Source organism: Prionailurus viverrinus, chromosome E1 (assembly GCF_022837055.1).
Source record: "Prionailurus viverrinus isolate Anna chromosome E1, UM_Priviv_1.0, whole genome shotgun sequence".
Classification (NCBI taxonomy): domain Eukaryota; kingdom Metazoa; phylum Chordata; class Mammalia; order Carnivora; family Felidae; genus Prionailurus; species Prionailurus viverrinus.
The window spans coordinates 37404505-37422036 of NC_062574.1; the positions used below are offsets into that span (position 1 = coordinate 37404505).

Consider the following 17532-nt stretch of genomic DNA (forward strand, 5'->3'; position numbering starts at 1 on the left):
TCTGGCTTTTGTTTTAAAGCTTTATATTTCCAGGGTGCCTGGGTGGCTTAGATGGTTAAGCATCCAACTCTTGATTTTGTCTCAGGTCATGATCTCATGGTTTGTGAGGTTGAACCCTGTGTCGGGCTCTGTACTGGCAGCATGGAGCCTGCTTGGTATTCTCTCTCCCTCTCTCTGCCACTTCCTCCCACTCTCAAAATACACTAAAATAAATGAAATAAAAATATAATAAAATAAAGAAGTAAAAAGTAAAGTAAAATAAAATAAAATAGAGCTTTATATTTCTAATACCTAGAATATTGCCTGATATATAGTAGAAAATGATAACTCTTAGTTGAAGGAAGGAGAGAACAAGAGATTTAACTACATATATAATGAAGATTAAGAGCAGGAGGATATTGCATGTAAGTTTTGGTTTACAGATTAAAAAATTAGAAGAAATGATTTTTTGAAGAAAAATTTAAATTATATTTAAAAATAATTGGAAACCTATTTATGTGAAAAATCTGGAATAGGTAAATCCATAGAAAGCAGATTAGTATTTATCAGGAGCTGGCTTCTGATTCTGGTATATTAAGTATATCAGGTATATTCGTATATATTAAGTATATCAAATATATATTAAGTATATCAAACTTTCCCCCTGCATTGCTGAATTGATTGATTTTTCACAGTATCACCTCTTCCTCATACATATCTACTGTGGGTTTTGTGTGTATGTTTGTGTGTGTGTGTTACCTTTTAGATAAACCTTCCTTATGTCTCATCTCCCTTTTTATCTTTTAATTTCATGCTTTTTAAAATTTTTTTTAACGTTTTTTGGTTTTTTTTTGTTTTTTGTTTTTTGGTTTTTTTTGAGACAGAGAGAGACAGAGCATGAACGGGGGAGGGTCAGAGAGAGGGAGACACAGAATCTGAAACAGGCTCCAGGCTCTGAGCTGTCAGCCCAGAGCCTGACGCGGGGCTCGAACTCACGGACCGCAAGATCGTGACCTGAGCTGAAGTCGGACGCTTAACCGACTGAGCCACCCAGGCACCCCAATTTCATGCTTTTTTAAAGAAAATGGTTGTTTTCTGTCCCTGTTTTATGAAGGCCATCTCTTACTGTATTGTCTTTTGGATTCGAATTAGATCCTTCGAAAGGGCATCCATTTCCTTTGATTAGCTGGATCATAAACTCCATGAGAGAATGGACTGCTTTTTTATCATTAGCACCTAGGACAGTACCTGGTGCTTGGTAGCATGAAAATACATGTTTGCTGAATGAATGAGTGGGTACATGTTCCCTTTATTCTGAAGCATTTTAAGAAAGTATGCTTCATATTGATTTACAATATTTTCTATGTTTATCACCAGATGTAGGGGATGGCTTGGTCTTGGTTTTGCCATCCATTTATTCATGATTTATTGAGCCCCTAGAATGTGCCAGTCAGTGTAAGTACAAGGATGGCAGTGAACATGACAAGCATGGTCTGTTGCCTCATAGGACACTCGTATGTTTAGTGTGGAAGTTGAACATTGTAATTTATTAGTGTTATAAAAGATAAGGAACAGGGTGTTTAAATATTGGGAGTTATAATTGGCGGAGCTAATCTAGTCTGTGGCATGAGTGAAGGTATATTCTGACTGGTTAGAAAAGTTAGGTGAATTAGAAAGAATAAAAGATGAATAAACAACTTAGTGACAATGCTGATTTACTGGGCTAGAAAGTAGTAGCTACAATTAGAGGAGAGTGATATCCAGATAATAGGTGACAGAGTAATGGCAATTGATTAACTAGAAAGGGAGGTATTAAGAAAGGATTTTTATTTTTTAAAGTTGAGAGGATTTTTGAGCATAGGGAAATGCTGATGGAAGGAGTCATTAACGGAAGAAGTTCAAAATACAGAAGAAGTAAAAATATAAAAGGTCCCAAGAAGAATGGAAGTGGGTGGAGTATAGAGCAAAGGTAGAGAATTTGAAAGTAATACATTTATTTATCTACCTATTTTTATAGTGTTAGTGACAGAGTACATTTATTTTTATCCTATTTAGATTGATAACACTTCCTTCTGGAAGGAATTTATATGATTTTCTTTAAAAATTTTTTTAATTCCAGTGTAGTTAACATAGAGTATTAAATTAGTTTCAGGTGTACAATATAGTGATTCAGCAATTTTATACATTACTCAGTGCTCATCAAGATAAGTATACTCTCAATCCCCTTCACCTAATTAATATATTTATTTTAATAGGAGGAGAAGGTGTGTTAATTGGCTTAAATTTGTAGGTTTGTTGGTAGGTAGTTGAAGGAGTTCTTATGATTTTGAAGACATGTGTTTTTCTTTGTGTTAATAGGAGCCAAAACCATTGGCTGAGAGTGATGGAGAGAAATGAGAGGTCAAACAGTGTTGAGAAGGAATTGACTAGAGAAAAACAGTAAATTGCTAAACAGTGAAAAGGGTCAGTTGAAATTTGCAGCTGTGGATTTCTAGTGTATTAGTCTAGTCTGATGACATGACTTTTCTCCAGTAGTGCTTAATGGCCTTGGCAGAGTAGAATCAGCTTGAATTTTGATTTTTGTCTGGTGTATGGAACCAGAGAACAAAGGGGCTAGGGAGTTTGGTCAGAGTGATTGAAATGATAGGTCCAGTATTCTCATTTGGTGAAAGGAAACGAAAGACCGGAGGAAATTGATGCCTAGAACTCAAAAGCCTTCATCTGTATCACCATATTTGTTGAAACCACTTCCTAAAACCTGGAAGAAAAAAGTTTTATGTATATTTTCCTGTGCTGTTGCATGCCACACTTCTATTTATGTGCCCATCTTTTTCTTTGGTGATCTAACTAGAAACCTTTAAGATTGTATAGGTTAATAGCAAGATTTGAGGCTAAGATTTAGATTTCTGTACACCTTGCACATCCATGGCGCACCCCAATGCTGTTGTTTTTTGTGATATGTTATGAGACTCAGGTGTCTTGTGAACTCTATAGCTATGGTGTAAATTTTTAATCAGTGTGTGAGGTTTATTTTTGTCACAACTATGTATTATTAGTTGAATGTCTTTTGGTTTGACTATAGAGCTGAGTTAAATGATGTGGAATAACTTGATGTAAGAAGTATAGAATTACTTTAAACTGGTGCCTCCCCTCAAAAAAAAAAATCAACTGTTTTCCCTGAGAACTGAGAACTTTTGCTTTTACATATAAAAAGATAGATCTAGAGTAGTATAATAAACAGTTCTTAAATAAGAAGAAACTTGGACAGGTACATTATTAGTGTGGCAGCTGCATGCTTTTATAGGTGTTTGAGACATTGTTATGTGGTAATAATAACTATGTTATACATGTTTGTTGCTATTGTGATTGTATTCATTTCCTGTTGTTCTTGTAACAAATTACCATAAATTCAGTAGTTTAAAACAACACTAAGATATTATATTTTTTACAGTTCTGGAGATCAGAAGGTTGAAATGGGTTGTATATGGGCTAAAAACAAGGTTTTAGCATAGTTGTAGTCCTTCTGGAGGCATTAGGAGAGAATCTGTTCCTTGCCTTTTCCACTGTTTGGAAGCCACCTGAATTTCTGGGCTTATGGCCACATCACTTTGACCTTTCTTCTGTCATTTCATCTTCTGAGATTGTTCTGCAGTTTTTTCCTGTTATAAGGACTCTTGTGATTACATTAGGCTTATCTAGATAAAATCTAGGATAATCTCCCTTTCTTAAATTTTTTAACTTAATCACTTCTACAAAGTCCCTTTTGTCATGTAAATCATAGAGGTTAGAATATGGATGCCTTTGGGAGAGGGCCTTTATTTTATTGACTTTGTCCTTTTTCAAGATTGTTTTGTTTATTTTGGATCCCTTGTATTTCTGTATGAATTCTAGAATTGACTTCTTGATTTCTGCAAAGAAGGTAGCTGGGATTTTGTTAGGTGTATTGCACTGAATCTATAGATCAATTTGAAGAATATTGCCATCTCAACAACATTAAGCTTTCCAATTCATGAACATGGGTGTCTTTCCATTTAATTAGGTCTTTTTAAAGTTTTTTCAATGATGCTTTGTAGTTTTCAGCATACATGTCTTGTGCTTTTTTGCTCATTTTATTCCTAAATTTTTAAAAATTCCATTTTCCATTGCTCTTGTAAATGGAATTGTTTTCTTGATTTCATTTTTGGATCATCATTGCTAGTGTATAGAAATACAATTGATTTTTGTGTGCTGCGGCTTTGCTGAATTCTCTTATTGCTCTGATGGGTTTTTTTGGTGGATTCTTGAGAATTTTCAGATATAAGGTCATGTTATCTGTGACTATAGATAGATTTACTTCTTCCTTCCCAACTTGGATACTTTTGTTTCTTTTTCTTAATTGCCCTGGCTAGAACTTTTGTAACAATGTTGAATGGAAGTGATGACAGCAGGAACCCTTGTCTTATTCTTAATCTTGGGGGGAAGTAATGTCTTTCAGCATTAAGTAGGATATTAGCTGTAGGTTTCTCATAGATGCCCTTTATCAGATTGAGGAAATTTCCTTCTAAGTGTGTTTAGTGTTTTTGTCATAGAAGGGTATAGGCTTTTGTCAAATGCTTTTTTTGTTGTTGTTCAGGTGATTATTAGAGTTTTGTCCCTTATTAGTATGGTGTATTACATTGATTGATTTTTCATATATTGATGGTTCATTTCTGTGAATGACCTTGCATTTCTAGGATTCACTCACTGATTATTGAATGTGAGAAAATTAATCTGTCATAAGGTTATCTGAAGACTCATAGGCTGAGATTTTTTACGTGATCAATTTCACCTTCATCAGAGTTGAGAGTGCTGTTGTCTCCCTTCTTGTATTCATCTTTTCATCTAATACTTGTAAAACGTCTTCCTTTGACAGTATTCTTCTCTGACATTTTGGGCAGAAAATGAAAATTCCTGTATTCTCAAATGTGTTCTCTGAGGGCTTAAAAAAAACAAAAACAAAAAACAGTGGCTAGAAAGCTGGTGTCACCAAACTTGTGTCTTGAAAGTTGATGCAACACTTTAAGGCAAAGTGATAAGAAAAGCAAAGGAGGATATAATAGTGATAATTTATTTCATTGTTGAATCATTCTTTTAGAAAATTCCAGATGTTTCTATTTCCTTCTTTTTTTCCCCTGTTTTTTTGTAGTGAACAATACTGTGTAATAATAAAGCAATTTATCCACTGAATACCTTTTCTAAATCCTATTATCTCATCTGGGTTGTTTCCCAGGCATTGTTTCCTAGGCAGTGCACCTCAGGGGCTCAGATGGTATTTGTAGCTATAGTTGGGTAGGAATGGCAAACTGAGGACATATTGATCCTTGGTCTGTGATATAAAGATCCAGAATCTGGGATGAATTGAGAACTCATCAATTGTAAATCCATCTGGACAGATTACCTATGCTAAAATAATTGCTTGAGTTGAAATTTAGAAGTTAGGCAGCTTAGCTTAATGGGGAGGAAGGTTCAGAAGGGTGTAAGGAATAATGCCCTCTTAGATATTTTTAAAATATGTATTTTTAGGGGCGCCTGGGTGGCGCAGTCGGTTAAGCGTCCGACTTCAGCCAGGTCACGATCTCGCGGTCCGGGAGTTCGAGCCCCGCGTCAGGCTCTGGGCTGATGGCTCAGAGCCTGGAGCCTGTTTCCGATTCTGTGTCTCCCTCTCTCTCTGCCCCTCCCCCGTTCATGCTCTGTCTCTCTCTGTCCCACAAATAAATAAACGTTAAAAAAAAAATTTTTTTAAATATGTATTTTTAAAATTCAAGTATATGTGTTAATTTTTAGTATGTTTCATTAAAACCATGTATTATAAAATATTACCACTTTTTTCAACGTTTCCATCACATCTACATCATTAACCACTGCATCCTTTCATACAATATTTAAAAATTTCTTTGAAATTTTGTAAATGTGTGATTGTGTATGTTTTGTTCCCTTACAGAAATTTCTCTGAAGGGAAGCTCTAGGTTGATACATGCTGGAAAATGGGTAACATTTACTTTAAACATATATAATTTACTTTTTCATAGTTATACCAACAGGTTGTTTTCAAGGGGACTCTGAAGGCACTATCCAAATTAGCATTGTGGAGAAAATCATAAAAGGAGGTTTTGTTGGTTGTCTGGGTAAGGAAAGATAATACTCATTAATCCATCATTTGGATCACTATGCATTCTTGTTTTTGTAATTAGAGTTCTACAGATAATGTCTTACTCTATTACCTTTCCTTACTTTTTATTTTCTTACTATTTGAAACATTTTCTTCAGATCCCATGGAACTTTAAAAGCACTTGAATGGTGTAGTTTATCCACTAGGCATAGTTCTAATGTCAAGAAACTTGTTTCTAGAATTGGAAAACAAAAATATAAGAATAAGCCAATCCATCACAAAACCAAAAATGAGAATAAAAATAATACCAAGCACTCAAAATGGAAAAGGATATAGAAAAAGATTTTTGGAAAGCTGGCTTATACTGAAAGATACCCTCTGTGGAAAAGCTAATGGGAATACCATAATTATTTAGCCTGAGTAGTGCAGAAGGGCTTAATAGTTAATTTGATTTCGTTATTATTACATAAACATTTTTATGAATAAAATAGTGCAAGACTATATTGAGTAATAGGTTGAGTCTCCAGCCTTGGTGGACCATTTAGAAAATAGTCAATACTTTTCTTGAATGGTTTAGATCAGGTGTCATAAGCATAAAATGCTTAGGGGCCATGCAGATAACATAATGTTTGAATCAGTTAAGTTTAAGACAATTAGAAATGACTGGGGGGATGTGAATGGCTTCTTTGGTATCTTACTGCCAGAGACTTTTACTTGCCAGGAATTTATTTGATGATTTCTCCTGAGAGAGTTACCATTTTTAAATTTGGATATATAATTTGGAAAAAGTAAGATGAAATTTAGCCATATATTACTGTCATAAATCCAATTAGATGAAATTGCCATTTCCCACTTAGCTTCAATTTTGTGGAGTTTCTATATTAATATTTTATTACAATAAATTTTCTGGTGATGTGTTATTTTGAATAAGAAAGTCATTTTATCAAAGTATAACTATGAGATGGATAATTAGTTTTAAATAAGTATTTTATGTTTCATTTTATTCTTTATACATTTCAGTCAACTTTTATAAAATATTTTAGGACTAGCAAAGAAAAAAATCTCTACACTTCAAAAAGTGATCATTGTAATTATTTTATTGCATACATCATCGTTTTTTACTTAAGTTAACCTTAGAATATTATCTTGGCTTATTTTTAGACATGAGATTTTTATTTATGTTTGGCTCCTGGTCTAGTAAATTTTAAATAATGGTTTAGTCACATAATCTGTGCTGTTAATTTTTTCTCATTTTGAGACTTTGAAGAACTGTACATACGTATTCAAAGTTATATGTATATAGCTATATAACTTCTGAGTTAGGCAGAAGTTTGAAGTATGACTAGAATTTTCTTGTCTGTTTCTCATATAAATATTTGAACTTGCCTAGAGAATTTGTTTCCCTGGTGCTTAATCATTCTAGGTAGTGCCCATTGTTATAGTTAATTCATAACCTGTTCTTGTCTATTGAAATTTACTTGTATTGTGTCCCCTTACCTCTTTAACAGGTTAGTAATCTGATGAATGCAGTTCTTTGCTCAATTATTCATTCATTTATTTACTCATTCAAGAAGTGTTGAGAGCCTCCCATGAGCTAGGCATTGAGGATAAAAAGAGTTAAGACCAGGTTTCCCTTATAAGGGATTTGATTTGGACAGTGATATACAAACTGAAGAAATATAATTGATTAATTCAATCAATATTTATTTGGCATCCATTGTTTACCAGGCACTAGTCTCCAGTTATGGGTTTGCAGCAATGAAACAGGCAATTTTCATGTCTTCATGGAGCTTATATTCTAGTGGGGGGACAAACAGGTATATCATTTACAGATGAGTATTTGAAGAAAAATGAAGCGTAGGAAGAGTTGGGTGAGAGCTTTGGAGCATAAGTCATACCACAATGTTGTCCCCCTTTGAGTTAAAGGAGATGGTTTTTTGTACCTCTGTATTAAAAAGACATTGGTGGCTCTAGTTAGCCTAGATCATTCTCTGAGGGTGGGAACAGCTCTGAGCCATTAATTAACACCTGAGGAATGTGTACTCTGATCCTGTTACAGGGATCTGGGTAGGATGTCCTAGAGTCCACTAAAGCAGGATATCTTTTCTTTTCCTCCTCAGTGTGTTTTGTCGTAATTTTTCTTGGTACATTTGCAAAGACTAAAGCCAACCTGTAACAGTATGTTTCTTTCTTTCTTTTTTTTTGTTAACTCACTAGATTAAGGTAAAATGAGTTAAAAGGCATTATTTCAAAAACCAGAGTCAAATGGAATAATACTTGAGACTTTTAATTAGGATCACTAGATTTAGAACTTTCATAGTTTCAGTTAATGTTTTAAATAGATTGTGTCCCTTGTATAAGAATAGGCACTGAAGAGGAGGACCAAAAGCATGGGTTCAAATATGGTCTTAAGCTTATATTAGCTGTATAACTATAAGCATGCTATTTTACTTTCCTTTATCTCAAATTTTTCTTTAAAACAAAGCAAATACCACCCATCTTGAGGTTTCGTTGGGGACTAAAAGAGATCATACATATAGAATATTTTACATATTTTGTTGGTGTTTGTATATTCATAGAAAATCTTATACATAAGAAAATAGTTTTTCATTCTCTTTCAAGAAAATAAAAATTGAGGGGTGCCTGGGCGGCTCAGTCTGTTAAGCCTCTTACTTTGGGTCAGGCCATGATCTCATGGTTTCTGGGCTCAAGCCCCGCATCCAGCTGTCTGCTGTCAGCATGGAGCCTGCTTCAGATCCTCTGCCTCTCCTTCTCTCTCCCTCCCCTGCTTATGCGCTCTCTCTCTCTCTCTCTCAAAAATAAGTAAACTTAATCTGATGTGAACATTTACTGAATCTTGACAGATGCATACGTCTGTGTATTCCAAACTCCTTCAAGATACAGAATTTACCATTATCTTGGAAAGTTTCCTTGTGCCTTTTCTCAGTTAATCCTCACATCTACATGCAAGAGACAATCATTACTCTTGATTTTTTTCTACCATTAATTACTACATACACTTTCATGTAAGAGTCTTTTATTCAGCATATTATATTTTAAGATTTGTCTGTGTTGTTGAATATATGAATATATGAATTGCTGAGTAGTATCCCAGTGTATGAAAATCCCACAGTTTATCCATTTTCCTACTGATGGACACCTGGGCTACTTTTTGGCCGTTATGAATAAAGCTGCTATGAAAATTGTCAATACTAATCTTTTTATGCACATGTTGTAATTCCTCCTGGATTATATAATGGGTGGAGTCATAGGTATATGCTTAGGTTTATAATAAACTGCTAGACTTCTGTCCAAAGCAGTTATACTGTTACACTAAAACAATATATTAAGAGTTTCAGTTGCTTTTCATCCTGGTCAATATTTGATATTGTCAGTCTTTGAAAAGTTTGCTCTTCTAGTGAAGCATAGTGTTGGCTCTTTGTAATTTGTATTTCTGCAGTGACAAATTGTGTTATCTCTTTCAATATGTGTGTTGGCCATTCATATATCTTCTTTATAAAAGTGTCTATTCAGATCTTTCACCCATTTAAAAATTTGACTGTCTCTTTACTGAGTTGTAGTTGTTCCTTATCTTGGATATCAGTTCTATGTTAGATATGTGTTTTGTGAATAATTTCTGCCAGTTTGTGACTTGCTTATTCGTTTTGGTGATGTTAATTTTTTATAAGTACATGTTTTTTAAAAATTTAATAAAGCCCAAATATATCATGTTTTTCTTTTATGGTTATTACTTTGTGTGTACTAAGAATCCTTTGCCTATCTCTAAATTATGAAGATACTCTTCAGTGTTTTCTTCTAAAAACTTTATGATTTTAACGTTTATGTGATGTTTAATGCTTGATTTACTTTGAATTAACTTTCATGTATAGTGTAAAGCACAGATCAAGGTTAATTTTTTTAAAGTGAATATCTATTTGTTCCACCACCACTTGTTGAAAAGACTTTCCTTTACTTACTCATTAATAACTTGGTAAAAAAAAAATGACCATCTAAGTGTAGGTCTTTTTCTGGGCTACCTATTTAGTACTATTGATCTGCTTGATGATACTTATGAGAGTACCATACTGTCATGATTTCTGGAGCTATAGAGTAAGTCTTGAACTCAGGTTGTATAAATGCTGTAGCTTTTTTTGTTAGTTTCCAAGATTGCTTTGGATATTGTAGGCTCTTTTGTATGCATTTTATGCATTTTGTTTGCATTTTAGAATGAACTTCTCAATTTCTCCAAAAAATGACTGCTGGAATTTAAGATTGTTGTCTCTTTAGAACATTATAGGGAGAATGAACATTTTGACAATAGTGAACTTTCCACTCTATGAACATGGTATATCTCTACATGTTTAAATATTCTTTAAATTTTCTTTTTAAGTAACCTTTGTAATTTTCCATGTCTTCAATTAAGGATTTTTGAGTCCATGTTCATAAGATATGTGGTCTGTAATTTTCTTTTCTTGTAGTTTCTGTTAGGTTTTGGGATTAAGAGCATGCTGCCCTCATAAAATATGTTTGGAAGTATTCTATTTTCTTAAGAAAATTTTATAAGATTGGTATTGTTTGTTCCTTAATGTTTGGTAGATCTATATAGTAATCTGGCCCTGTAGTTTTCCTTGTGGGAGGAGTTTTGATAAGTTCAATTTCTTTAATAGAGATAGGCCTGCTTCAAATTTTCTGCTCAATTTTGTGTCAGTTTTGGTAAGTTATATTTTTCAAGGAATTTGTTTTAAATAAAATGTTAAATTTGTTGTAAAGTTGTTATACTATGTTCCTATTTAAAAAAGCCTTTAAGGGACGCCTACGTGGCTCAGTCAGTTGAGCATCTGGCTCTTGATTTTGGCTCAGGTCATGGGATTAAGCCCTGTGTCAGGTTCTGTGCTGAGCATGGAGCCTGCTTAAGATTCTCTCTCTCCCTTTGCCCCTCTCCCCTGCTCACGTGCTGTCTCTCTCTCTCTCTCTCTCTCTCTCTCTCTCTCTCTTAAATGGAAAAAAAAAAAAGGTCTTTAATATCTGGGGCATCTGGCTGGCTCAGTTAGAAGAGCATGTGACTCTTGATCTCGGGGTTGTGAGTTTGAGCCCCATATTGGCTATAGAGATTACCAAAAAAATAAACTTAAAAAATAAAAATAAAAAAGACTTGAATAACTAAAATGATGCCCCTTATTTCCTTTCTGATGTTTGTAATTTCCCTGTTATTTTTTGATCAGCCTTGTTAGGGGTTTATTAATTTTACTCCTTTTCAGAAATCCAGTGTTTGGCTCATTGATTTGACCTTTTTTGGATTTGTTTTCTGTATCATCCGTGTCTACTCTTTACTCTTTCTTTCCTTCTACTTTCTTTGATTTGCTGTTTGTTTTTGAATTTTTGAGATAGAAGCTTAGATATTGATTTTCATTTGTCTCTTCTAATATGTGCATTCTTCTTTACATTTATTTATAAGTATTGTTTTAGTTTCATTTTCTATGTTTCCATAGTTTATATTTTCATTATAATTTATTGTAAATATTTTTAAATTTCCATGATGATTTATATACTTTTGTTTTTTTGACTCATGGGTAATTTAGAAGTATGTCACTTAATTTTCAAGCAGTAGGGGAGTTTCTCAATTTTTGAAAATTGTTCACTTCTAGCTTAATTGCCTTGTAGTCAGAGAATATACTCTCAGAGACTTCAGTCCTTTGAAATTTAATGAGATTTGCTTTATGATTCAACATATGGTCCATTTTGGTATGTGTATTGTGTACAGTCTATATTCTGTTTTTATTTGGAAGAATGTACTATGTATATTAAGTCTGGTTGGTCACATAGTTCAAATCTTCTGTATCTTGGTAAAAATTTTTTTCCACCTGCTTAATCTTGTAGTGATTAACAAAGGTGTGTTAATCTCCCACGTGATTATGGATTTGTCTGTATCATCTATTAGTCTTGTTTTTTGAACTTTTTTTTTTTTTTTTTGCTTTATATATATTAAAGCTTTGTTATTGGGTCCATTCATACATAGAAGTATAATATCTTTTTGTTGGTATGACTTTTTAATTATTAAGAAATGTCTTTTTTTTTCTTTAGTAGTGCTTATTGCCTTAAGTTGACTTTATCTGATATTGGCTTAGCTATGACAGTTTCCTTTTTATTGTTTTTTTGGATAGTACACTTTTCCCCATCATCTTATATTTAATCTTTCTGTGACCATAAGTAGTCTTATAGTAGAGGGAATATTTAACATAATAACTATAATTTGAGTTTAAAGTTACTATCTTACTATTTGTGTTTTAATGATGTGCACTGTGCCTTTTCTCTTCTTCTTTGGTTCAATGAAATATTTTAATTATTCTTTTTCTCACCTCAGTTAGCTTTTTTAATGGCTATCCTAGAAATTACTACATGAATTTTGAGTTATTGCAGTATGGTGTAGGTTATTACCTCTGCCACTTCCTGCATAATGCAGATATCTTAGAAAGTTTGACTCCCATTTACTCCAGTTCTGACTTTTTTAAGTTGATTTCATGCATTTAAAAATTTTAAACTTAACAAGATAGTAATATAATTATTTTTATGTCATTGTTCATGGTCATTGTTCATGTTTGCCAATATTTACCTTTTTTACAGCTCTTACTTTTTGCATTTGTTTTTTTTCCCCTAGTATTATTTTCCTTCTGTTGGAAGAATTTGTTTTTAGTATTTCTTTTACTGATAAATTTTTATTTGTTTTTCTGAAATCACTTTTATTTCATTTTCATTTTTCAAACATTTCTTAAACTGTGAATAGATTTCTTAATTGGCATCTATTTTCTTTCAGAATTTTTTTTAAAGTTTATTTATTTTGAGAGAGAGAGAGAGAGTGTGTGTGTGTGTGTGTGTGTGTGTGTCTATGTGTGTGTGTGTGTGTGTGTGTGAGAGCAGGTGAGGGGCAGAGAGAGAGAGAGGGAGAATCCCAAGCAGGCTCTGCACTGTCAGCACAGAGCCCAATGTGGGGTTCAAACTCATGAAACTGTGAGTTCATGACCTGAGCTGAAATCAAGAGCCGGATGCTCAGTCGACTGAGCCAGCCAAGCACCCCTTTCAGAATTTTAAGAAGTCATTCCATTGTCTTCTGCCATTCATAATTTCTGTCTAAAGTTATTTTTCAGTCTGTTGATTGTTGCTTGCTATTTATTTATTTTTAAAGTTTATTTATTTTGAGAGAGAGAGTACAAGCAGGGAAGGGGCAGAGAAAAAAGAGAGAGAATCCCAAGCAGCCTCAGCGCTTTCAGCACAGAATCTGACGAGGGTCTCAATGTCATCAACCATGAGATCATGACCTGAGCTGAAATCAAGTCATTGTGCTTAACCAACTGAACCTCCCAGGCGCCGTGATTGTTGCTTATTTAAATCTGTTTTTTCGTGGCGCCTGGGTGGCACAGTCGGTTAAGCGTCCGACTTCAGCCAGGTCACCATCTCGCGGTCCGGGAGTTCGAGCCCCGCGTCGGGCTCTGGGCTGATGGCTCGGAGCCTGGAGCCTGTTTCTGATTCTGTGTCTCCCTCTCTCTCTGCCCCTCCCCCGTTCATGCTCTGTCTCTCTCTGTCCCAAAAATAAAATAAAAAACGTTGAAAAAAAAAAATTTAAATCTGTTTTTTCCTGTAGGTCTTTAAAGATGTGACTTTATATCTTTCACTAATGTTAGAAAGTTCTTGGTTGTTATCATTTCAGATATTGCTTCTGGCTTATGTTCTCTCTCTCTTCGTCTGGGAGTTCAGTCGTGTGTGGTAGAAGCTTTCAGTGGATTCCATAGGCCTGTTTTTCTCTCTTTCACATTTTTCAACTTTTATTTCTCACTGCTTTGGTTTGGATATTTTTTTGGAACATCTGTTTTAGTTCAAGTTTATTCTGTTCAATCTGCTAGAGGCACCAAGCACTAACAACACTTTGGAAATTTTGCTATGAAGAGTAAGGATATAGGAGCAGTAATTGGACCATGTGGGAATAAAGAGAGGGACTTACTTTTCGTTTTTGGTTAGACATACTAAATTGTTTATGTTATGATTGAAATGATTCAGAGAGAAAAAAATTAACTCTGTGTGGGAAAGAAAAGGAAGATGATTTTTGGCTAAAAGTCTCTGAGGAGGTGAGAGAGGACATAATCCAAAGCACAACTGGGAGAACTTTGCTTTGATAGAAGTGGGACATAAAGAGAATAGGCACTAATTTATTAGTGGTCTTTGAGGTGGAATTCTGGCTTGCAATGGAAAATATGCACTGTTGTAAGTTTCTAGACTCTTAAACTTTGGGAGTGTGTGTGTTGGGCATATGGGAAAATTGTCCAAGAAATAAAGAGTGAGTGAAAGAGTAGACTGTATTGAGAGCTACTTAATACTTTCTTCTACTTCTGTGTGCCCTCAGTGATAGCTGCCTTTATCTTTTATGGTACTCAAAGTACTCCAGTGTACTTTTAAGGAAATACTTAAATGTTTAGTTAAGTTAAATTAATTAAATGTTTTTCTCATACCATTAAAATTTCTTTACTATATATTTGAACATAGTTAATTCCTTAAAGTGCATTTAAAATTAATTATTAATAGTATTTTGAATAGGAAAATCCAGGTTTCTAACATTTTCCCATATTATCTTTTACAGTTCTGTGGGTACTAGAATAGCACAACCATGTTTCGGAATAGTCTCAAGATGCTTCTTACTGGAGGGAAATCAAGTCGTAAAAACAGATCAAGTGGTAAGTGACTATGCTACATTTATTCTGTGTGCTATTTTAGAAAGGGAGTTCTTTTAGGGATCTGAATTGATGCTACAACTTTATATATTTATTAAGTGGTTAATTTTAAAAAAAAAGGAAGTTTACATTTCTCTAGGCTGCCATACTTTTTTTTTTCTTTTTTTAAGTTTATTTATTTATTTTGAGAGAGCGTGAACAGGGGACAGGCAGAGAGGGAGGGAGAGAGAGAATCTCACGCAGGCTCCGCACTGTCAACATGGAGCCCAGTGCAGGGCTCAAACTCACTAACTGCGAGATCATGACCTGAGCTGAAATTAAGAGACAGATGCTTAACTCAGTTATCCAGGCGCCCCAAGGCTGCCATGCCATACTCTTAATATAAGACGTAGGAACACTTAAATATTTACCAGGAACAGTCAGATAAAGGAGTTTGTGGATGGGGGCGCCTGGGTGGCGCAGTCGGTTAAGCGTCCGACTTCAGTCAGGTCACGATCTCGCGGCCCGTGAGTTCGAGCCCCGCGTCAGGCTCTGGGCTGATGGCTCGGAGCCTGGAGCCTGTTTCCGATTCTGTGTCTCCCTCTCTCTCTGCCCCTTCCCCGTTCATGCTCTGTCTTTCTCTGTCCCAAAAATAAAAAACAAAACAAAACAAAAAAAACCCAAAACGTTGAAAAAAAAGGAGTTTGTGGATGAAACATATTTATTTCTGATATATGAGGGAGTAAAGCTTCTGTGTACTACTTACTAAAAACTTTCTAGACATAAATTTATTTTTTGAATTAACATAGGAAATTATTTCATTCTTAGGCACCCTTTGGGGAATGAGACTGTAGAAATAGGAACTGCCCTCAAAGGGTTGTACAGAAAGTGAAATATAAACTTAGATTTTTACAGTCATTAAAATAAAGTTTATGAAGTTTGTTTTAAGAATAAGGAGATAATTCTTAAGCTTTTAAGGTAAAAAACATAAACTTGTATGTATACTTTTTTTGGAGAAATGTTGGTAAGAAATGTAGTAAATGTTTTCTGTTAATGGGTTGTAGATACTTATTGTTTCAATCTTCTGATTTTCTAATTTTTCTGCATTTTACAAATTTACATTGGCGATATATTCATTATTATTCACTTAAAAATGTTTTTAAACTCTCATTGTGATTTCTTCTTGAGCCATAGGTATTTAAAGTGTAATTGTTAATTTCTAAACAGTTGGTGCTTTCCTGTTTTCTTCTTATTATTAACTTAGGTTCCGTGATAACAGTATAGTTAAGTTCTCTTATATTATTATTTTATTTTTTTGATTAAAAAAATTTTTTACTGTTTATTTATTTTTGAGAGAGAAAGACAGAGTGTGAACAGGGGAGGGGCAGAGAGAGAGGGAGACACAGAATCCGAAGCAGGCTCCAGGCTCTGAGCTATCAGCACAGAGCCCAGTGCAGGGCTCGAACTCACTGATGCAGGGCTTGAACTCAGCAACCTTTGAGATCATGACCTGAACCAAAGTCGGATGTTTAACGGACAGAGACAGTCCAGGTGCCCCTATTTTTTTGATATTTTTTGAGATTTGCCTTACAGCTCTGCTTATGGTCAATTTTTGGTGAATGTTCTAGATGTATCTGAAAATAATATGGATTCTACAGTTACTGGGTCTAGTGTGGGTCAGTTTTGTTAATGGTGGTACTCAAATATTTTATACCCTTATTTATTTTAAAGAAAGTATTTACTGAGAAAGATGTGATTAAATCTCACACTATGATTGTGGAATTTTCTCCCGTTTCTCCTTCTGGTTCCTGACAATTTTTGCTTTATATATTTGGAACCTATCTTATTAGACACACTGAAATTTAGAATGCCTGTATCTTCATAGTGAATCTGTCTTACCATAATTAAATGTCCTCTTTATTTCTAATAATGTCTTTTGTTTGAAAGTTGACTTTGTTTAATATTACTGTAGCTGTCCTACCTTTCTCTTGATCACAGTGCTTGCAGAGTATAATTTGTTTTATTCTTTTACTTTCAGCATTTCTGTATGGTTTTACTGTTAATAGGGTATAGTTGAGCTTTCTTTTTTTAATTTATTCAGACAAAATTTTCTCTTAAGGGAGATGTTGGTTAATCCACATTAATTCAACCAATGATATATTTGTGTTTAAATATAACACATTATAATGTGCTTTCTACTTATACTGCCTGTTCTGCATGCTTTCTCCTTTCTTGCTTTATTTTTGATATATCAAAACATTTTTTATTATTCTGTATCTCTTCCTTTTGATTAGAAATTACATATTCTTGTACTTCTTTCAGTGCTTACCTTAAAGATTAAAACATCAATCAAAGTTTGATGTCAAATGGTACTTTTCCTTTCTTCTTGGACAATGCAAGAGCCTTACATTCATTCCCCCTGAATGTATTTTAAACTCTATAAGACATTATTGTTGTTTTATATACTCACCATTATTTAGGTTTACCTATGTATTTGATCATTTCACTGATTCTCATTCCTTCCTTCATCCCTCACTTCTTCTAGATGGGATCACCTTTAATTTTGTCTGGAGAAGACCCTTTAGTATTTCCTTCATGTGGCAAATTTACTTTGCTTTGGTTTATGTGGAAATGTCTTTATTTTGCCTTCATTTTTGCAGGGTATTCTAGCTGGGAATAGAGTTCTAGATTGGCAGTTGTCTTTCAGCACTTTCAAATATAGTTGTCTTC

General features: G+C 34.1%; 1 protein-coding gene across 8 annotated transcripts in view; it reads left to right on the plus strand.

The window, feature by feature from the left end:
* The window catches only part of TANC2 (tetratricopeptide repeat, ankyrin repeat and coiled-coil containing 2), a 376040-nt gene that overhangs the window by 47563 nt on the left and 310945 nt on the right, over positions 1 to 17532 (plus strand). For all 8 annotated transcript variants that reach the window (XM_047832304.1, XM_047832306.1, XM_047832307.1 and 5 more), the window contains exon 2: positions 14733 to 14826. In XM_047832304.1, coding sequence (XP_047688260.1) covers positions 14760 to 14826 — 67 coding nt within the window. In that variant the 5' untranslated portion in view covers positions 14733 to 14759. The remainder of the gene's footprint in view (positions 1 to 14732; positions 14827 to 17532) is intronic.